At 36.6% G+C, this 19422-nt stretch overlaps 1 protein-coding gene across 1 annotated transcript in view; it reads left to right on the top strand.

The window, feature by feature from the left end:
- LOC107029073 (protein LONG AFTER FAR-RED 3) overlaps positions 1-18919 on the top strand; it is a 25312-nt gene extending 6393 nt beyond the window's left edge. Inside the window, exons 4-15 of the mRNA XM_015230375.2 lie at positions 5150-5222; positions 12182-12288; positions 12372-12495; positions 13744-13938; positions 14843-14928; positions 15492-15599; positions 15836-15931; positions 16021-16119; positions 16243-16317; positions 16568-16699; positions 16807-16922; positions 17876-18919. Of these exons, the coding sequence (XP_015085861.1) occupies positions 5150-5222; positions 12182-12288; positions 12372-12495; positions 13744-13938; positions 14843-14928; positions 15492-15599; positions 15836-15931; positions 16021-16119; positions 16243-16317; positions 16568-16699; positions 16807-16922; positions 17876-18059 (1395 nt within the window). The 3' untranslated portion in view covers positions 18060-18919. The remainder of the gene's footprint in view (positions 1-5149; positions 5223-12181; positions 12289-12371; positions 12496-13743; positions 13939-14842; positions 14929-15491; positions 15600-15835; positions 15932-16020; positions 16120-16242; positions 16318-16567; positions 16700-16806; positions 16923-17875) is intronic.
- The last annotated feature ends 503 nt before the right edge of the window (positions 18920-19422 follow it).

Below are 19422 nucleotides of genomic sequence, written 5' to 3'. Positions count from 1 at the left end.
TTAAATGAAAGAAAATGAAGGATAGGAATCAAAGTCTCAAACATCTTTACATATTTCACCAGTAGCTAGAGACTTTTAGTAGATGAATATGGTCAATATATTAAATTAAGTGTATTTAATTATTAAGTAACCCTTCAATTTCTTCAAATTTTATAATTTCAAAGAGTGTTATACTCTATACAAATTTATAGGATAATTCTAGTAATCTAACCTTAACTTTGTTGCTTCACACTTTTAATAGAACTAATAATTCTATTTTTACTATAAAGTTTGTAAAATAAAATAGTAAATCAAGAAAAAGTACTTTAAAAGCTATACAACTTATGTGGTTATCAAAGCAAGAACAATTATCAACCATGCAAAGACTTAAATCATAAAACTCAAAGTCTTATTGTGTACAATAATATTTTATTTGTAGTTATTTATTTATCAAATAGGAAAGAAAATAGAAATTTTTTATGGTAAATAAAAGAACACCTCTAAAGAATCAACAAAAATATTATAAAATGAAGCTAAAATTAACAATGTGAAAGAAAAAAGTAGTAACAATGTGAAAGAAAAAGAGATGACAACTTTCTTTATTCTCTTCCAATTATTCAAAATCTCTTCGATAGGATATAATTGAGGGACTCAAAGGATTGTCATGAATATGTCATTAACCCATTTCATGGATGAAAGGTGAAAGTAACAAGTATATTATTATGAACATCAACAAATGTATAATATCTTCATTTCTAATATAATAACACAAAATAAAAATTCCACTTAAACACATAGAAGAGAAATCTTAGCAGATCTTAGTTAATCATAAAATTATCAAACAAATATTAAGATACAATAAATGAAGAGAAGTAGCTATCATCAAAACTAAGACAATATATATCATGACATAATTTACAGATCTGAAAATTAGTGAAGTACACAATGGTATTTATAGCCAAGATGTATAAAAACTCAAAAGTCAAGTTAGAAAAAAATCATTAAAATATCATTAAATCTCTTTATTAAGGAAGTGAAAGGACACTTCATATTTTATTCTTTAAAAATGGTTAGATTTCCAAAACTATTAAAATCCAAAATCGTAGTTATTCTTTAAAGTTAAAACGTATGACTATAAGTATTCAACATATGTACTAATACACATAAAAGAATATGAAGAACCAATTTTGAAACTGTTAAAATATTTATTGTATGGTAGTCAATATGATAGTTAGCATTTATTTAAACATATATTTACATTTTTTTTTACACAAATTATTAAAGAAGTATTTTCTTTATTTAAAGATAAAAATGTTTAATTAATTATATTAGATGAATTTAATTAAATATTTTATAGCCTTTTCATTTAATGTAGGGGTAAAATGGTAATTCAACTTTTAAGAATATATATATATATTCGTAATATTCACGTGCAAAGCACGTGTCGAGAACTAGTAGCTCATAAGTTGCTACGACCATTATCCGATATTCTGTTTCTGCGCTAGATTGAACAACCACATTTTGTTCTTACTCTTTCAAGACACCAAATTACCTCTTTTATTAACTTTGTAAAAAATAAAGACACCAAATTACCTCTTACTAAAACACAATATCCAGACGTAGAACATCTACCAAAAGGTGATCCCGCGACATCTATGTATACAATGATCTGCTCATAGCCTCGATGCCTTGAGATGATTTTATATCGCAGAATGCGGACAACTGCATCCAAATGAATATCACAGGGAGAATCCAAAATGTGACTTATGACACAAAAAAGAAACATCAAGTTCAATTGCTGTTCGATCATTCAACTTACCAGTTAATCACCTTTATCTTCCAGGATCACTAAGTGGCTTTCCCTGCCCTGGCAAGAATTTAGCATTCAGATCCATCGGAGTGTCAATGGATAAGGTCTAGATCCTACCTTCCCCAATTCCCACTTGTGGGAACACTGGCTATGTTCTTGTCGTTGTTGTTGTGTGCAGACAAGATATCTGATGAATAATTCCTTGGCAAGTCATAAATTGCTAAAATTGGGAGGATAAGTGTTCTAAGACATTATTACTATGAAAAAGTATGAATATATGAATAAACACTAAATTGATCTTGTATTTCAGCACAAAAACTCTTAAATATAGAAAACAAGTCCAAAAAAAAATAAAAAATTCACTAAGATAATCCAAGTACATCTTGAATAATCATCAATGAAACAAACACAATGAAATCCTAAAGTTTAATGGACTTTACTAGGACCCCAAATATTCGAATGAACTAATGGAAAATAGACTTTGCATGGATCTCAGAACTATGTGAGAAAGTAGTGCGGCCCGCGGGTGTGTTTCCGAAGTGGACACATCTCACAGTCTAATGTGGACAGACTAGACAAACTAGACAATCTTTGTAGCTTGAATAAAATCGGATGTCCCAAACCTCGGTGAGTTAAGTCTGGAGCATCTGTAACTGAATATGCTGCAGAGGAATTAGGAGAGGTAAGGCAGTAAAGGCATTGTGATTATGCCTTGCACCAATTTTCTGTCTCGTACTATGGTCCTACATAACAAAGAATCATTAAGAAATATTATGTCACAACTTAGAGCGTGAGAAAATGATTGACAAAAAAGAATCAGGGGCATAACAGAGGATAAGAGATTATTTTGCCCAACTCTTTGTGCTTTTGTTTGGAATGTGTTGGCTAAAGTAACATCGTGAAGAGACCACAAATGGATAATATTTGACCAAAGTGATTTATTACAAATAAATATGATTAGAAGTATCTGAGTCCATGATCCATGGTCCAAGGGTATTAGGCAGTGAAACACAAGCAAAATAATTATGAACGATAGAAGAATTAGGTTGAGCACCCGAGGTTACTTATATAGATGTCTGTTTACTTACTTGATACTAAAGGCATTCATTATATTCCCCTCTAGATAAAGTAAACCCATGATTAACTGCAGTCTTAGTCTGAGCAACATGAACATTCTTAAGTGATCGACCATGCTGAGAATAACATATTTCACTAGTATGCCAATCCCATCACAATAAATATACTTGGATCGAGTTCGTCCAAAATGACTTCCTCTTCATAAATACTCCATAGACTGGGACGTCTGATTTTTATTGTCTGAGACGTGAGAATAGAGAAGTAAGTGGTTGGTGAGGAAACCACTTCTTGACTGGGTGGCACAACAAGGCGAAGAAATCGAGAGAATAGTTCATCGACTATAGGAATGGTAGGACTAGCCAAAATTTGGTCATGTAGGCAGTCAGTGAATGAACTAGAAATATTGTCTATTGTTGCTCCTGTTGTTTTTTGATACTAGAGTTACTGACATCAACTAATCAAATTCTTCCATGATTGCCTACACCTGTCTCAAGTAAGTAGGCATATCCAATTCATGTTTCTTTGATTTTGTTATCTGGGATTTCACATTAAAAAAAACGAGATTTCATCAGTTGAAATCAAGAGTTGAGCATCAACCTTCTCCCATTGTTCTCGAGTCTTTTCATCTCCCTCACTAGCCTTTTTGATCAAGTGACCTTGAGCACCTTTGCACCATAACTCAACTGAGGAAGTCCAAACTAAATAGTTTGAACTCATAATAAAGGCATCTGAATTAATCATAGGACTAGAATTTCCAACTCCTATTTTTTCAAACCGAGCGCATCAAATTCGAAAGACATAGTTGGATTGAAGAGAGTTTTAATCAAATAATCACAAGATATAGCTGAGAAGAAAGGGATTGGAAAGTTGCTGGTTGATAGAAGTTGGTAGGAAAGTCACCGGGAAATAATCTTAAAGTAGTGAAGAGAGATCTAAAGGCTCAGGCGAGTGGCTGGAGAGATCTGGAAAACATGAATGTGGCCGAAGATAGTTACTGGAGTTGACAGATTACGGTTCCTGCAATCGAGAATTGACATAAACTGGATATTCTTTCTTGGAACTACTACATGACCTTTAGGGAACAAGATCTGCTTTGGAAGGTGGTTGGAGATGACCTTACGCGACAGCCCATTGATTTGATTTGTCGCCGGTGCTGCAGCTTTTGGTGGCGCGTGAGTGTGTGTGGGCGGTCCTCTTTCTTAGCGGTTGACTGGGTTGGTCATTGGCAGGTGGGGGACCTCTTGTGATGTTTTCGCACAACATTCGAATGATGCATCATCCTATAGAGTTCTCTGAAAATTGAAGCACAGTGACTGTGTGGCTGTCTTTTCTTTCCCAGATATTTCTCACAATGTTCTGATACCATGTGAGAAGTAAAAACACGGAAAATACTATAAAAAATTGTATTTACATTATAACACTAAGCTCTATTTATAGTTATATTCTACATGATACATAGTTATCCTTTTTTAAGTGGGACACGATATACATTAATATTCTAACAGATCCTATGTGAGTTCATGAATTTCTCTGGAGAAGATAAATTTTATGTTGCATTATCATCACGAAAAGAGCGGTATACAAATCTCAAATTGATTTTGGATTTCATCATAAAAACTGTAAAAAATAGATAACTTGGATCGATTTTTCATCAAGAATATCCATGTGCACTCGAATAATATGATCATCAACAAAATTGACAAAGTAATAGGAGTCCAATGCAGAATTGACCCGTCTTTGACCTATAACATCTGAATAGCCTAAATAGACTTGAGATTCATGGACAATACAACAAAAAGGCCAAGTCCAAGACGACAAAAGGATCTACAAATATATTTGCGAAATGAAAAAAGAGCCATGGACTGAAAGAATGCACGAACTTCACCAATCTTGATCACTTTCGCTCATTGCTCTTTATGCCAAAAAAAGAAAAAGAAGAGAGAAGCATGACACATTCTGATTTTAGTTTGTGAATGGGGACAGTGGATCCTTTAAATATCTTTTATTTCTCTACTTTCACAACCTTCAAACAAGGCAAGATGGAAACTTGTTGCACATCCTATGTCTATGCTTTCCAGTACTGATCAACAGAGGAGTTGTTACAAATGATCAGACTCTCATAATTTTAGCTTTTGAACTCTATTCACACTTAGACAACGTATACATGTACAAATAGTTACTGAAACACTCCATCAGTCAAATGCTATTAATTTGTTATGGTAGTTGCTCTACAAATTAAGGCATAATATTGTATTTGTCCTGACCTGTTATTAATGTTGGCAGATGGCACTAGTGGACCTTCGTGGAGTAAATACAAAAGATCTTTTTGTAGACAAAATTAGAAAAGCAGTTGCAAGTAAGTTTGTGGTTGTTAAGCTGCTCATAAAACTACAATGTTTATCACTTTGACACTTTCCATCTTTACCTTGATGATACCAAGTTCAACCCCTTTCTTGTCACTAGATAAAATATTGTATATTCCTCCTTGGTAGCAGACATTTTTAATTATTTTCCCATTAATTACAAGTTTGAAAGGGGCTAATTTTGACAATAATTATTGAGGAAGTGGAATATATAATGTGATTTGTATCTGTATGATTCAATGTAGTATATTCAATGTAGTTTACCCAATAACACTGTTGTTGAAAGATCAATTGACGAGCACTTAAGACCTGAAGCTTGGTGTAGTGCAGGGTTGGCCCTTCACTTTGCTCACACAGTGCTCAAGTTCAGGCATCAAAGGCACTAAAGCATGTGTTTGATCGCTTCTGGACTCTGTTTTTGAAGAGGGGGGCTTTAAATATTAGATATAGCTGGCAAAATGCTATATAGATGTATATGTTAGTTATAACTGCTTTCAAGATAGTTTGTCATGTGATAAGGAGAGAAGAATGCTCTTAGTCACTTTTCCTGAGATAACTCTCTTCCCTACTTCCTGGGGGAGGGAATTCCTCTTTCTGGTGTTCTTTGGCTGGAATTCGATTTCAGTCCTTGTCTTCTTCCTTGAACTATTACCTATGTTATTGTTTATTTCTCAGATTTAGTCCGTTAATTTCTGGTCCTTATCTATGGGGGAAAATAGGATTTATTTTTATGGTGGCTTCAAATCATATGATATTACTAGATGGAGATCTGAAGGAACAGTGTGATATGAATGGGCTGAAAGGAGCAGAAAAAAATCATGTAATGGATCTGCTTCACCCTCAGAGAAGCATCCAATGATAAGAGAAAGTCGATTAAATAATGGAGAACTGCAGAAAGAGAGGCGGAACACTATTGCATTAGAAAATACAATGAACATGGGAGATATGTGAGTGTCACATCCACTAATAACCGCGGGGGGGGGGGATATGGGATCTGTCCTTATTATGCCTAAGCTTGCCATGAATGCAGGGTGGTACGGCATAGCTCTCAAAATTGAAAGCTACATTAAATGCCCCAAAAGTTTGGAAAAGGCAGGTCCACCAAGAGTTGCTGAAGCTTCCTACCCCTATAGAGCTGTCAAGGATAGTAAATGGCTGTCAAAATCCATCAGAGTGGCAGAGAGAAATAGCTCGGAGGAAAACATTGAAGTATATCCCAGAGAAAGTCATGAGAATGGGCTATTGAAGAGATGTCTAGTGGGACATCTGATAGCGGGAAAGAAGGAGAAACCTACATTGTCAGTGGTCAGATGATGGTCATCCTTGTTATGGAAAAAGGCTTTTGGTGTTAACATTTATGAGATGTATGGAGGAGAATTTCTCTTTGAATTCCCCAACAGGAACCTTAGAAGGGTAGTGGAATTGGAAGAACCAAATGTTTAACCCAGAATGTGGTTTCTGTTTGTAGGATGCACCCACAACAACATCCTGACAAAGAAGTCATGAGTAAGAATCGTTGGTATCCCTCTCCATCTCTGGTCAAGTCAAGTTTTCCAAGAAATTGGAAACCTTTGTGGAGGATAGGTAGCTATAGTGGAAGAGACAAAACTGAAGAATCATATGACGTGGGCGAGAATCTTATTAGAAAATGATGGAAGGAACATACTCAGAGAAGTCTCTATCTCCAGGTATGGGGTCATTTACCATTTCCCGATATGGGCAGAGAGTCACGTGAGAGTTGAGGTGTTGCCGGAAGTTGGGAAAGGTGATCCTAGAGTAGTTGGAGAAGAAACTTTTATCCAAAGGTCCATTGGCTGCAAATCCTACAAAAAAGATACTCAATCCCTTATTTAAAGGGATTTCCCAGATGGCGAACATGTGGGTGGATCCTGGCGCTCTGCTGGCAATGAAGAAAGAAGGGAAGCATGTGAGAGGTACATGCCTCATTTAAATGAGGGGGGAAATTGGGCCTCCATCAGCAGCCCCATACAAAGAAAAGAGTTTTCAGAAAACTTGGGCCTGATTACTCAAGCCAAGTGATTTTCAATTACACTTTAGGAAAAGACCCAGAAGATGAAAGTTGTAATATATCACTTGATTCTCTTGAACCTTGACACTGTCGAGAAACAGAAAATACACACATGTAGAGGGCCAATTAGATTATTCACGAGGAGAGGGAGATGACAAACGTAGTGGGAGAAACAATAATCGAATCACTGCATCACTTGATAGAAGAGAATGATATGAGCATGATGGATACAGAATTGGAGGATATCAGAACTTCAAAAATAGGAGACAGATCGATCACCAAAGTAGTGGAGTGGGAGATAGAAGAAACAGAACCACTATAGACTTGGCAACATGAAGTGGTCAGAAATAAAGAAAGGGAGACATTAGTGTGGTAACAACAAAACTTAATCAAGTTGGGGAAGCTTCTGGGACTGATTTCCAGGTCATGAAGAAGAGGCCCTTGAACTGCTATTACAAGTGGACAGTGCGAGACAAGCAAGAAGAATAGAAGCAGAAACACTGTGCAAGAAAACAAAATATCGAGGCTACCAACAGTTGAAAAGCCTAGTGAATTTTAATGTCATGTTCAAAGATAGTGGGAATAGGAGTAACGGGAGAAATATGATTATATGTGATTTATGAAATTCAAGTTAGTGACATGGAATGTAAAGGGACTGAATGATAGGGACAAAAGAAGATTTGTTAAGAGTGTTATGGAGGGGCGGAATGCGGATATCATTTGTTTGCAAGAACCAAACTAGAGAGGAATATTGAAGAAAAGGTTAGAAATATTTGCCAGCGAAAGCAAGGGGTTTGCCTTCTGAGTTGAGCTCGTTGCACCGCGCTTGCCTAGTGCAGGTTAGCTCTCCCATGTGATTTGCGAGCTATTTTGCATAGGAGTAGGGGCTTTACCCTAAGCGCACCCACAGGGAAGGCTAGGGTTTCCCTTGTCATAAAAAAATTTGGGAGGTAGATGGATCAAATATGCAAGCTTGGAGGCTCGTGGAACTAAAGGGGAATTTCAATGCTATGGGATAGTAGGGCCTGGGAAGGCGACATTTTGGAAACTGGAATATACTTTTTGACCTGTTTTGAGTCTCAATTTTATAACTGCTCTTGCCATATCACGGGGGTGTATGCCCCTAACTATTATATAGAAAAAAGATCTGTCTGGGAGGAAATGGGGCTACAAGGGGAATGAAGAAGTTTTTGAGAAAAACTTTCATGCAACATTCATTGCACTCATACTAAAGAAGAAATGAGCAAATGAACTAAGGCACTTCAGACCTATAAACCTGATTGGTAGCATGTATAAACTACTCTCCAAAGTACTGACTGAGAGGCTGAAAGTAATGATTGGAAAATTGGTTGATTCCCAACAGACCGCATTTATTAAAGGTAGACATATCATGGATGTTGTGTTGATTGCTTATGAAGTTGTAGATTCCAGAATCAAACAGAAGAAGCCTGATATACTATGCAAGTTGGACTTAGAGAAAGCATATGATTATGTCAATTGGAGGTATTTATTGAAGATTCTTGATAGAATGGGCTTCGAAAAAAATGGTTGAGACGGGTAAAGTATTGTATTTCAACTGTCAAATTTTCCGTGCTTACTAATGGAGCCTCTATAGGATTTTTCAATACTCAGATAGGTCTCCGGCAAGGTGACCCTTTGTCACCTTTTTTGTTTTGAATCATTATGGAGGGGCTCAATAGTATGATTAGAACAGCAAATAATAGAGCTTGGTTGAAAGGTTTTGATGTTGCCAGAGAGGGTGGTGACAGTTTGGAGGTGACACACCAATATGTAGATGATACCCTAATTTTTTGTGATGCTGTGAAACAACAGTTGAAATATCTGAGGGTTATAGTGATTCTGTTGGAAGGGATGTCAGGATTACATATCAACCAGAGGAAGAGCTTTGTGTATCCATTCAATGAAGTCACAAATATGAACTGCCTAGCAGTAATCCTTAGTGGGGCAATTGGTACTCCGCCAACAACTTACTTGCGGATGCCTTTTTGGTGAAAAATCCAACTCTGTTGATATATGGAATGGTGTGCTGGAGAAGTGTGAAACGAAATTGGCTTGATGGAAAACTCAATATGTCCTTCGGAGGCAGACTGACTCTCATCAATTTAGTCTTAGAGGTTCCTTGCCAACTTAAATGATGACCTTGTTCCCAATACCAACAAAAGTCATCAAGAGATTGGATAATATCAAGAGAAAATTCCTATGGCATGACAACAAGGAGAGGAAATGCTTCAATTTGGTGAAGTTGAAAGTAGTGATAACTGGCAAGAAGGTAGGGCGTATGGGGATAAAGAACTTGAAGGTGCAGAGTAAAGCTCTCAGAATGAAATGTTGTGGAAGTTTGCCAATGAAAACCAGATGCTACGGAAAAGGGTAATAAGTGCAAAATCTGAAGGTGAAGATATGTAAATGACCAAAGAAGTGACTACACCTTATGGAGTGAGTTTGTGGAGATCAATAATAGACATGTGGGATGAAGTTAAGAGTAATGCAAGGATCAAAGTTGTGGATGGAAGCAAGACATGATTTCGAAGGATGAGTGGCATGAAAAGGGTTACTTGGAAGTACTTTTCCCTGACATATACAATATAGTTCTGGGACAACACAATAGTATAGTAGAGTTATGGATAAATCAGGGATGGAGCTTCAATTTCAAAAGTCATTTTAATGACTTGGAAATAGCAAAAGTGGCAGAATTTCTCAACACTGTGGAAGCTTTTAATGGGCTTCAAACAGGGGAAGATGTAATGCGGTGGAAGGGAAATAGCAGAGGGGAATTCAGCCTACAAGTTGATGGATCAGACAAACCAACAAACATACTGTTGGCCATGGAAATGTTATATCATGAAAGCTTTTCAAAATTCTATGATCAGGAAGTTCTTGAGATGAGTTTGAATGCCACCTCCATAACCTTGATTCCTAAGAAGAAATGTGTCAGAATTGAAAAACTTCAGACCTAATGCTTGATTGGAAGCATCTACAAATTGTTCGACAAAGTTTTAATAGAGAGAATGAAAGGGGTCATGGCCAAACTTGTGGATTCTCAGCAGATGGCTTTCATCAAAGGTAGATAAATTATGAATGTGGTATTATTTGCTAACGAGATTGTGGACTCTCAACAGAAGCAAAAGAAGAATCACGTGTAAGCTTGATGGGAAGAAGACATATGATCATGGAAATTGGGAATACTTGTTGAATACTTTTGAGAGGATAGGTTTTGGAAGGAAGTGGACCCAATGGATCAGACAATGCATGTCCACAATAAGGTTTTCAGTCCTCATACATGGACCCCCTGCTGGATTCTTCAGTGCACAGAGGGGACTCAGACAGGGAGACCCTCTATCTCCTTTTCTGTTTTTTAATTGTTATGGAGGGTCTGAATAGCATGATTAAAACTGCAAAGGTGAGGGGATGGTTGAGTGGTTTTGAGGAAGAAATGGAGATAATAGTGTATAAGTGACGCATTTGTGACGTGCAGATGATACTCTTATTCTATGTGATGCTGAGGAAGGCCAACTCAAGATTTTAAGGGTGATTTTGGTGCTTTTTGAGGGGTTCTCAGGTCTGCACATCAATAGGAGGAAAAGCTATATGTACCCTATCAATGAAGTGCAAAACATAGTGTATCTAAATTCAATACTGGGCGGGGAAATAGGTGTTTTTCCAGCAACATATTTAGAGATGCCTCTGGGGGATAGATCTCAGTCTTATGAGATCTGGAACAGGGTGGTAGAAAAATGTGAGATGAAGCTAGCAAGGTGGAATCACATTATCTGTCCAGAGGTGGGAGAATGACTTTGATAAATTTTGGCCTTGATGCACCTCCAACTTATATGATGTCAGTGTTTCTAATTCCTCGAACAATCATCGACAGATTGGACAAAATTAGAAGAAAGTTTTTGTGGCAGGGAAACAATGAGGAAAAGGAGTTATAACTTGGTCTAATGGAATGTTGTAACTGTGGGTAAGAGACAAGGGGGATTGAGTATTAAGAACTTGAAACATCAGAGCAAGGCTCCCAGAATGAAATTGTTGTGGGAGTTTTGCAATGAAAATCAATTTCAGATGTTTTGATAGTATAGAAAACAATATGCAAAAAGTCAAGATTAATTGCTTGTTGCTACTGTGTTTTTGGTGTAATCAATTATACTCCAATGACACTACCTCCCTAATTGATGTACTAGACTCAATTTAGGTTCTGTAGCTGGATTTGATGATCTTATTGTAAATATGGCTTAGTACTGCCTATGTACTGTTATAGTAATATACAAAGTTACCTGTTTCAAAAAATATGTAAAATGTATATGTTAGTGATTGAGAATGGGAAACTGGAAATATGTATGCAAAAGTGGTTACCAAATTTGAATAGATTGAAGTTACGTATTTGCATCTGAAACATAAGCTGACTCATTCTTTTACATGCTCAATTTAGTTTAAAATTTGTCGTAACTTTGGATAAAGATTATGTATAAGGAGCAAATGTCACACGATATACCCTTTTCAGCTCGCCATGATTTGGCAATGCTAAAGATTGGCTTTTACCTATCAGATACAAATTATCTATCTTATTGGTTTTTGGAAATAACATATTTGTCTTTCTTTGAAATGATCTCCTCCCTCTCTAGCTCTTTTGGAAAGAGCAAACTTTTTCTTATTGAAAATAGTTAACTACCACACCTTTAGGTTCTCTCCTTTTATTGTCATCAGTGAGAGATAAGTCGACCAAGTGTGAAATATGCTGACAAAGAAAAGTATGCACTTAGAAGAAAAAGAGGCTCAATCCTGGAAGTCCATTAAGGATTTTGTCTAAAGAAAATGAATGAATAATATTATAAAGTATTGGCTGTCTTGAATTGACACTAATCAGTATCAATTTATCATGTCTTCCTTTCGAAATTTTAATAGATGTGAAACATGGTTCTTGGTTACTGGGTGGCGGTTGGAATGATGATATTTGGGGAGGTGATTTACCAATGGCATCGTGGATTGATAGTATTACTCCTCATAATCCAGTAAGACAATTTTAGGAAATTACATTCTTTTGCTTTAGAAAATACATCAATCTCTTTTTTAAGATTTGGTATTTCGCATGCAGGTTTGGTTAACAAGGATGGATGGTCATATGGGCTTAGCTAATACATTGGCTCTAACACTTGCTGGAATTTCACGTAACAATGAGAATCCAAATGGTGGAGCTATTGTAAGAGATGATGACGGGGGTAATTCACTTCTCATCTTCATATATCACTCTGTTTCTTTGTTCATCAATGCAGATCTTGACAAATAGCCACTTACCAACGATTATTAGGTAGGTCATTGAAATATAATCTCACTTGAACCTAGATTATTTTCAGTTCACCTAAAGGTTCCACCTGTAAGCGTTAATCAATAAGGGTCACATTTATTTTTTGAATTATACCGAAATTAAGTCCATTTCTATAAATAAATGCTTTTATTTAGGAGAACTTTGGAGGTTCATTACTGTTGATGACTTGATTCTTTAAAATAAATTAAAATTTCCTACTGAATTTGGACCATTACTTGCAACTGGAATTTGTAGGTGTTGCCTTTCTATGTTGCTAATCACTGAATGATTCTTTTTTATTTTATTTTGGTTAACCATGTCAAATAGTTTGAAAGGATATTTGAGTTTGGAATCATTTTTAATAAATATAGTAGTTTATTGAACTGATGGCGACACAGTTTAAGATATTTACAGAAGTAAAGTATCCCTCCCCAAAACATGAATTTCTATAAAGAGCATTCAATCATCGACAATAATTGGAATGTCATATTTGCACTTCACAGAAGAAAAAATATTCAAACTAATGTGTACAAAAGGTATTTTCAACTCCTTCAAGAGCTCTTGTTTTCCTCTCCTATCTTTGTCCTATTGGTCCACATGAGTACAAAAGAGCTACTCTCCATGCTCTTCTTCTCATAGTTTTGGCAGCAGCAACTGAACTTCAAACATTTTCCACAAGATATAGTATAGCCAGTATGCAATGGAGCACCGAATCAATTAATGATTGACATCCTCTCTTACTTTCTTGACATAAAGCACCATCTGGTGTAGATTATCCTTCTCAAATTCTGTACTGTTATGGTGACTCCCCTGGCTCTGTTAAAGTGAATTAAGATACTTATCTCGGTGTCGTAAGAACCCTTATTGAAGAGTGAGGAGATTCCCTGTCTTCTCCTTTTAGAATTATGACAAAGAAAGACTTAAATGTGATGATTCATTCCTCTGTTGTCCCATTTCTCATATTATAGTAATCCAAGCAACCTGTTGAGCTCTTCCATCTCTAATGTTGCAGGTTTCTCCTAAAATTCAGAGATTGACAGCCTTGTAAATAAAAATAAAGTACCCAGATCAACTGCGCCAATTTCAATGATGTTTGCTAAAATTTTACATGTTCAAATAAGTTTATAGAAGATCCTTACTTTCTTCGGGTCCTTTACTGCAGAACCTACTGGTCTATTGATTGATTCTGCTATGAAGCTTGTCCTTCACCACATTCCAGAAGCCACTGTTGATGAAAGGAGGGAAGCTCTTAAAAGAGCTAGCAATCATGCATTAAAGAGGGGTGTGACAACAGTTGTGGATTTTGGCAGATATTTTCCAGGGGCTTCTCCTGAGCATTCATGGGAAGACTTTTCAGGTTTCAGTTCCTACAATAAAAAAATCAATTTACTCTCCTTTTTAGGAATACTATGGTATGGTTATTTTTACTAGAAAGGTCAATGCCTCTTTATACTTATAATACGGAACTTTAAACATTTCAAAGATAAATTACTCGATCATCAGAGATGAAATAAGCAAGTTGGATCTGCTTTCTAGCTTTTCAACTAGGACATAGAAGTTTGTCTATTGAACATGTAAAAAAAAAAGTTCAACAACTAAAGTTTCTCTTAATTCTCTCACTGCCCGGGGTATCGCAATGGACCAGGTTTTTGAGAGATTGCTCCATAATACAGCAGGGTCGAGGTAAGGGGGGACTAAGTTGATGTTAAGCATCTGTAGGCCTCATCATTAAAACCTGATCAAAGGAAATTTTTCCAGTAAAATATAACAGTGTGTGCCATGAGTTTGGCAAGATGTTATTAAGATGATGAAAGAAGCGCGGGAACTAAACCAGTTATTGGAAATTTTATCACATTTCCAGAGAAGAAATAAAGGAATAGAACATTTCTGCTAATATGCAGATTAATTAAGGTCTAAGGTAAAACTGCAATGATATCTATTCCAATATAACACCCCCACCCCTCCCACCCTGGTTTTCTTTCTTTCTCACTCTTTTGGTGGAACTTGGAAGTTAGAATTCCTCAAAAAATAATTAGAAACTGCATCTACTTCTTGGAGGGGAAGGGAAGTCTGAAAGGGGCTGCGGGATGAGAATGAGAGGCCCCAAAGAAATGGTTTGGGGCTGGGTGGTTGAATGCTTAACACTGAAGATCTGCCTCAAACTGCCTCTCTATCTGTCATGCTCATTTAGTTATTCTTGTAGCTGCAGGTGGAACATTTATGTAATCATTAGCTTAGTAACACTTCCCTTATAATTGCAGATGTATATAAATGGACAGATTTATCAGGAAATATGATGACCAGAGTTTGCTTATTCTTTCCAATGGAGACATGGTCGCGGTTAGTGGTATGGCATGATTAACAAAGCTTTACTTTTAGAGTTTTTCCTTCATATGAGATCTGATTTTTTAACAAACCAGTCAACATTACTCATACGCTACCCTTCAGAATATGTAAAAGTGAAAAGGATCAAATTTTCCCCTCTTCTATGCAAAAAGGATTAATTTACCCTCCATTATATTATTGGTCCAAAAATACCTCCACCTTTACTTAAATGATTCAAATATACCCCTCCTTTGTTAGGGCTTTCCAAGGTGGAAATCCGATCCTATGTGGCAGGGACATTTTATAAGGTAGACACCATGTGGCATGCCACCCAGTGCCCTTACCCAATTTCCCCTCCCCTCCACTTGTTCTTCCACTGCTAGAACTTTCTTCATCAGACCGTTAAGAATGGATCTTGGTCCTAACTAAATCCCAAAAGAAAGCACAGGAATAGTGTTGGACCTTATGTAAGATTCTACGGTCATTCTTATTCTAGCTGATACTAAAGTTAGTGGATTATGTTGCATTTCTCCTTAAATGCATTCTTACTAAGCTTGATCTTTTAAATCTTGTACTGGTATTCAGGATCTTATGAGCAAGTCAGGCCGCGTACTGAGCCAATGGATTTATTTGGGCGGTGTCAAGGCTTTTGCTGATGGATCTTTAGGATCTAATAGTGCATTATTCCATGAGGTAATGCTTTCTGGTTTTGAAGAGCCTCTCTGAACCAAAAGATTCTCTCAATTCTTTTTGTGAGTTGTCTTCTCGATGCCTAGTTGGACATAGGTGGCCTGCTTGTTTGACGAGTAATTTTCTTGATATCTGTTCCATTTTCATTCTGCATGAGCGTTTCAAAGTAACAGGGCCCATTCTGATGCAATCAGACTTCGTTGTATTTAGTGTTCTGAAATCTTTCATTTGTCTTGTAGCCATATGCTGATGATCCAAACAATTATGGGTTACAAGTGGTGGATCAGGATGGTCTATACAACATGACTCTTTCTTCAGATAAATTTGGCCTTCAGGTCTTGAGCTCATTTTATCTTGTCTGCCATTTCAACTCTTTTGAAGTTGCATAAATTGACTGTTCTTAGGGCTGATATTTACATTTCAGGTCAGCATCCATGCTATAGGTGACAAAGCTAATGACTTGATATTGGATATGTATGCTTCTTTGCCGTCTGAGAAACAAATTAGAGACCGACGATATAGGGTATATCCTACTGCTCTAAAAAGTGGAGATTCATCAATCAATTAAAACTCTACTTTTGAGGTCTGTTGTTTCTTCGAGGAGTAGAATTTCAAGTAATCTCTATTGCAACTTACTACTTCACAGATTGAGCATGCTCAACATTTGGCTCCAGGAACAGTGGCTCGTTTTGGTGAACAATCTGTAATTGCTTCAGTGCAGGTTGTTTTTCAGATGGTTGTTCTTTCGCATTATTTCCTGTTGAGATTAATTCTGTTCATAAATATAATAAATAACAAGGATTGGGGCATCAGTGCTTTTAAGTCACACCATTGATAAATGTTATATGCAAGAACCCAGGACTAACAAACTTTATCGCTATCCATTTTTCTCAGCATTGAGCAATTGGTATCAATGTCTTAGTTTTCACGATGTGTCGAATAATATATTATAACAAAATCCAAATGAACAGCCAGATCACTTATTAGATGATGCTGATTCCGCAACTAAAAAAATTGGTACTGAAAGGGCAGAAAGAGGATCTTATTTGTTCAAGTCACTCCTGACAAATAATGCACAATTGGCATTCGGATCAGATTGGCCAGTATGTAATTTCTGGATTTAATCTGTTTATGTTTCTTTCAGTAATTCAGTACTTTATTTCTTGTTAATTACTGTTATGTCGTGTGTTTTGTTTCTGTCCCCTTTCAGGTAGCAGATATTAATCCATTGAAAAGCATAAGGACATCGATGAAGAGAATACCTCCTGGTTGGGAAAAGGCTTGGATTCCATCAGAGTGCTTGTGTCTCGAAGATGCGCTAAAAGCGTAAGTAGTGGTGTTATTCTGTTCCAACTCTTATCTGCTCATTAAGATAATACTTTATGTAGCAAATCTATAGTTTTTTTTCTCCGAGCCTGGAACTCATTTGAGCAGGACTAGTGAGAAGCCACTTTAACTGATCAACAGGGAGAAAATCAAGATCATAGTGAACTAACTAATCTGCTACTATATTTCAGCTCTCTGGTCCATTGAAATTTATTTGACGTTTGCAATGACTAGTAGTAACAATTAGTTACAGCTAAGGTTTCATTTCATAAAAGGTACACAGTTATAAGATATAAATCTTCATAGAGGATACAGTAGTCAGTTGAGCCAATGACACGTGCTGAACCGAGTATGTGTTAAATTGTTACTTTCAAAATTTAAGGGCGATTCATATTTCGTAACCCAGGGTGTGTCTTAATCGTTAATGAAGTGGGTTCAAACCTAAAATACTACCAAAATTCAAATCCAACTGAGATAAAAAGAGCACTAGATAATCTCTTCCCATCATCATAAACCGTAGTGGCCAGAGTTACCCGGCACCTTTGCTAGTGGGAGTTAGCTAGCTAGTACCCAATGAAATAGTTGAGTTGCATGCAAGCTGTCCCCGAGAAGAATCGTTAACCAAAAAAAGAAATAGAATAGATGCAATTTATTTACTCTTTTCCCATCAGAATTAGCCATGTTTTCCAATATTTCCTTCTTTTTTTTCAAATCTTGATCTGGTGAACTAAGTCTGTGTAACAGAAAGAACTTGGATCCATCACGAGGTTCATTATGTCCTTGAGTTGTATTTTTTCAAAAACTTGCCTCTTGAAATTGTATTACCTATCTTCTCTACCTTCCAAGGTAGGGGGTAACGTCGATGTACGCTTTATTCTTTCCAGATCCTACTTGTGGGTTTACATTACGGATGTTGTTGTTTTTACCTAATCCTAGCTTATTTTCTCTGGCAGGTACACCATTTCAGCTGCTCATGCATGTTTTCTTGATAAATATGTTGGTTCATTGTCTCCGGGAAAATATGCGGATTTTGTGGTTTTGTCAACTAATTCATGGGAAGAGTTTGCAACTGAAGTTAATGTAGATATTGAGGCAACATATGTTGGTGGTTCTAAGGCTTACTCCATAAAAAGCTGAAGATCAAAATGAATAGCACAGGCGACGACAATTGTGCTGTATTTGGATACATAAATTTGAAACTGCTGTGCCAGACAAGAAGCGCGATATACTAATTGATTTTGGCTGGCTTCACTTTTTATAACGAGTCTTCAAACTGTTATTAAGGAATATGTAAATTTTATTAGTGAAATTTCACACTTGCCTATGAGCTATGAGAAAAGAGGTTTCTGGAACAGGTAGTGGGTACCCTGACCAGCTCGTAAGTAGCATCCCGCTGCTGGTCGGCACAGCGGGGCGTCAAAAGCAAGTCTTTTTGATTGCCCCTTACATTAGGCCATGTGCAACAAACAAAGTACAAGGATAGCACCGTACCCTCATAGTCCTCAATCTTTGGCACAGAATTGAGACAGGGAGGAGAGGTGAAAGAGAGATTTTCGAGCCTGCAAGCAGCAAGCAACAACGGCTTTTCCGCCGTTGTGTCTTCGTTCGTGATCATGTTGGGCGAAAGGTAATTGTAGAGGAGCGGAAAGCCACTTGACTGTAAGGAGAGGAGCACCCCCTGTTTTTTTCTTTCCCTCATAAGCCTAAGCTAATCGTCTTAGTTCCCTTCAATTAAATCAATAAGCTTTTTGATTGATTCAGGGCGCCGCCCCCCTTCTTAGAATAAAGGAAGAAGCCTAAGAATCAAAGAAATAAGGTCTATTTTCCCACGTAGTTCGTCGGTCAAACCAACGATTCTCTTCTCAAAGTAATAGAGAGAGTCTTTTTCTAGTTAGACTTCTATCAATGGAATGAAAGAACCATCCCTTCCTATTTCTTTGTTTGTATTGTGTAACTTTGCTGTACTGGAATGTACATGTTTTAAATCCATTATCTCACCTCCAGTGGATATATGCTTCTTTTAAGGTTTAACAATCAGTATCAACTTGTTTCACATCTATGTTTACTGTTGTGATTGCTCATGAACATTTTTGTCTTGGCACATAATGCACCAATTGTTGCAACAGAATCTTTGGTTCATTTCCCACCTTAACGTTAGGAAATAAAATTGATCAAATTCTATTGAGTTTGACTCATAATATGATCACTTATCAAAGAATGACTTTTGAGTATAAAATGATTGAGTAATCTATCGTTTTTACGTCACTAATGGTGTGTGAAGTTGTTGGAGTAAATTTAGTGCTGGAGATGGAATCAAAGATGGTGGTGGAATGATTCCTTAATTAAATGTGAGAGGAATTCATCAAGGAGAATTTTTGTCCAAATATTACTCAATTTATGTGATATTCTTTTATTTTTTGTCGATCAAAAATAACCAAAACATGTTTTTCTTAAAAAGAATTTGTTCAAATTTTCAATCAATCCACAATAAGGCAGTGTG

This window comes from Solanum pennellii, chromosome 8 (assembly GCF_001406875.1).
Source record: "Solanum pennellii chromosome 8, SPENNV200".
Taxonomy (NCBI): Eukaryota; Viridiplantae; Streptophyta; class Magnoliopsida; order Solanales; family Solanaceae; genus Solanum; species Solanum pennellii.
Note: the sequence above shows the minus strand (reverse complement) of the source record. Positions and strands in the feature narration are given on the sequence as shown.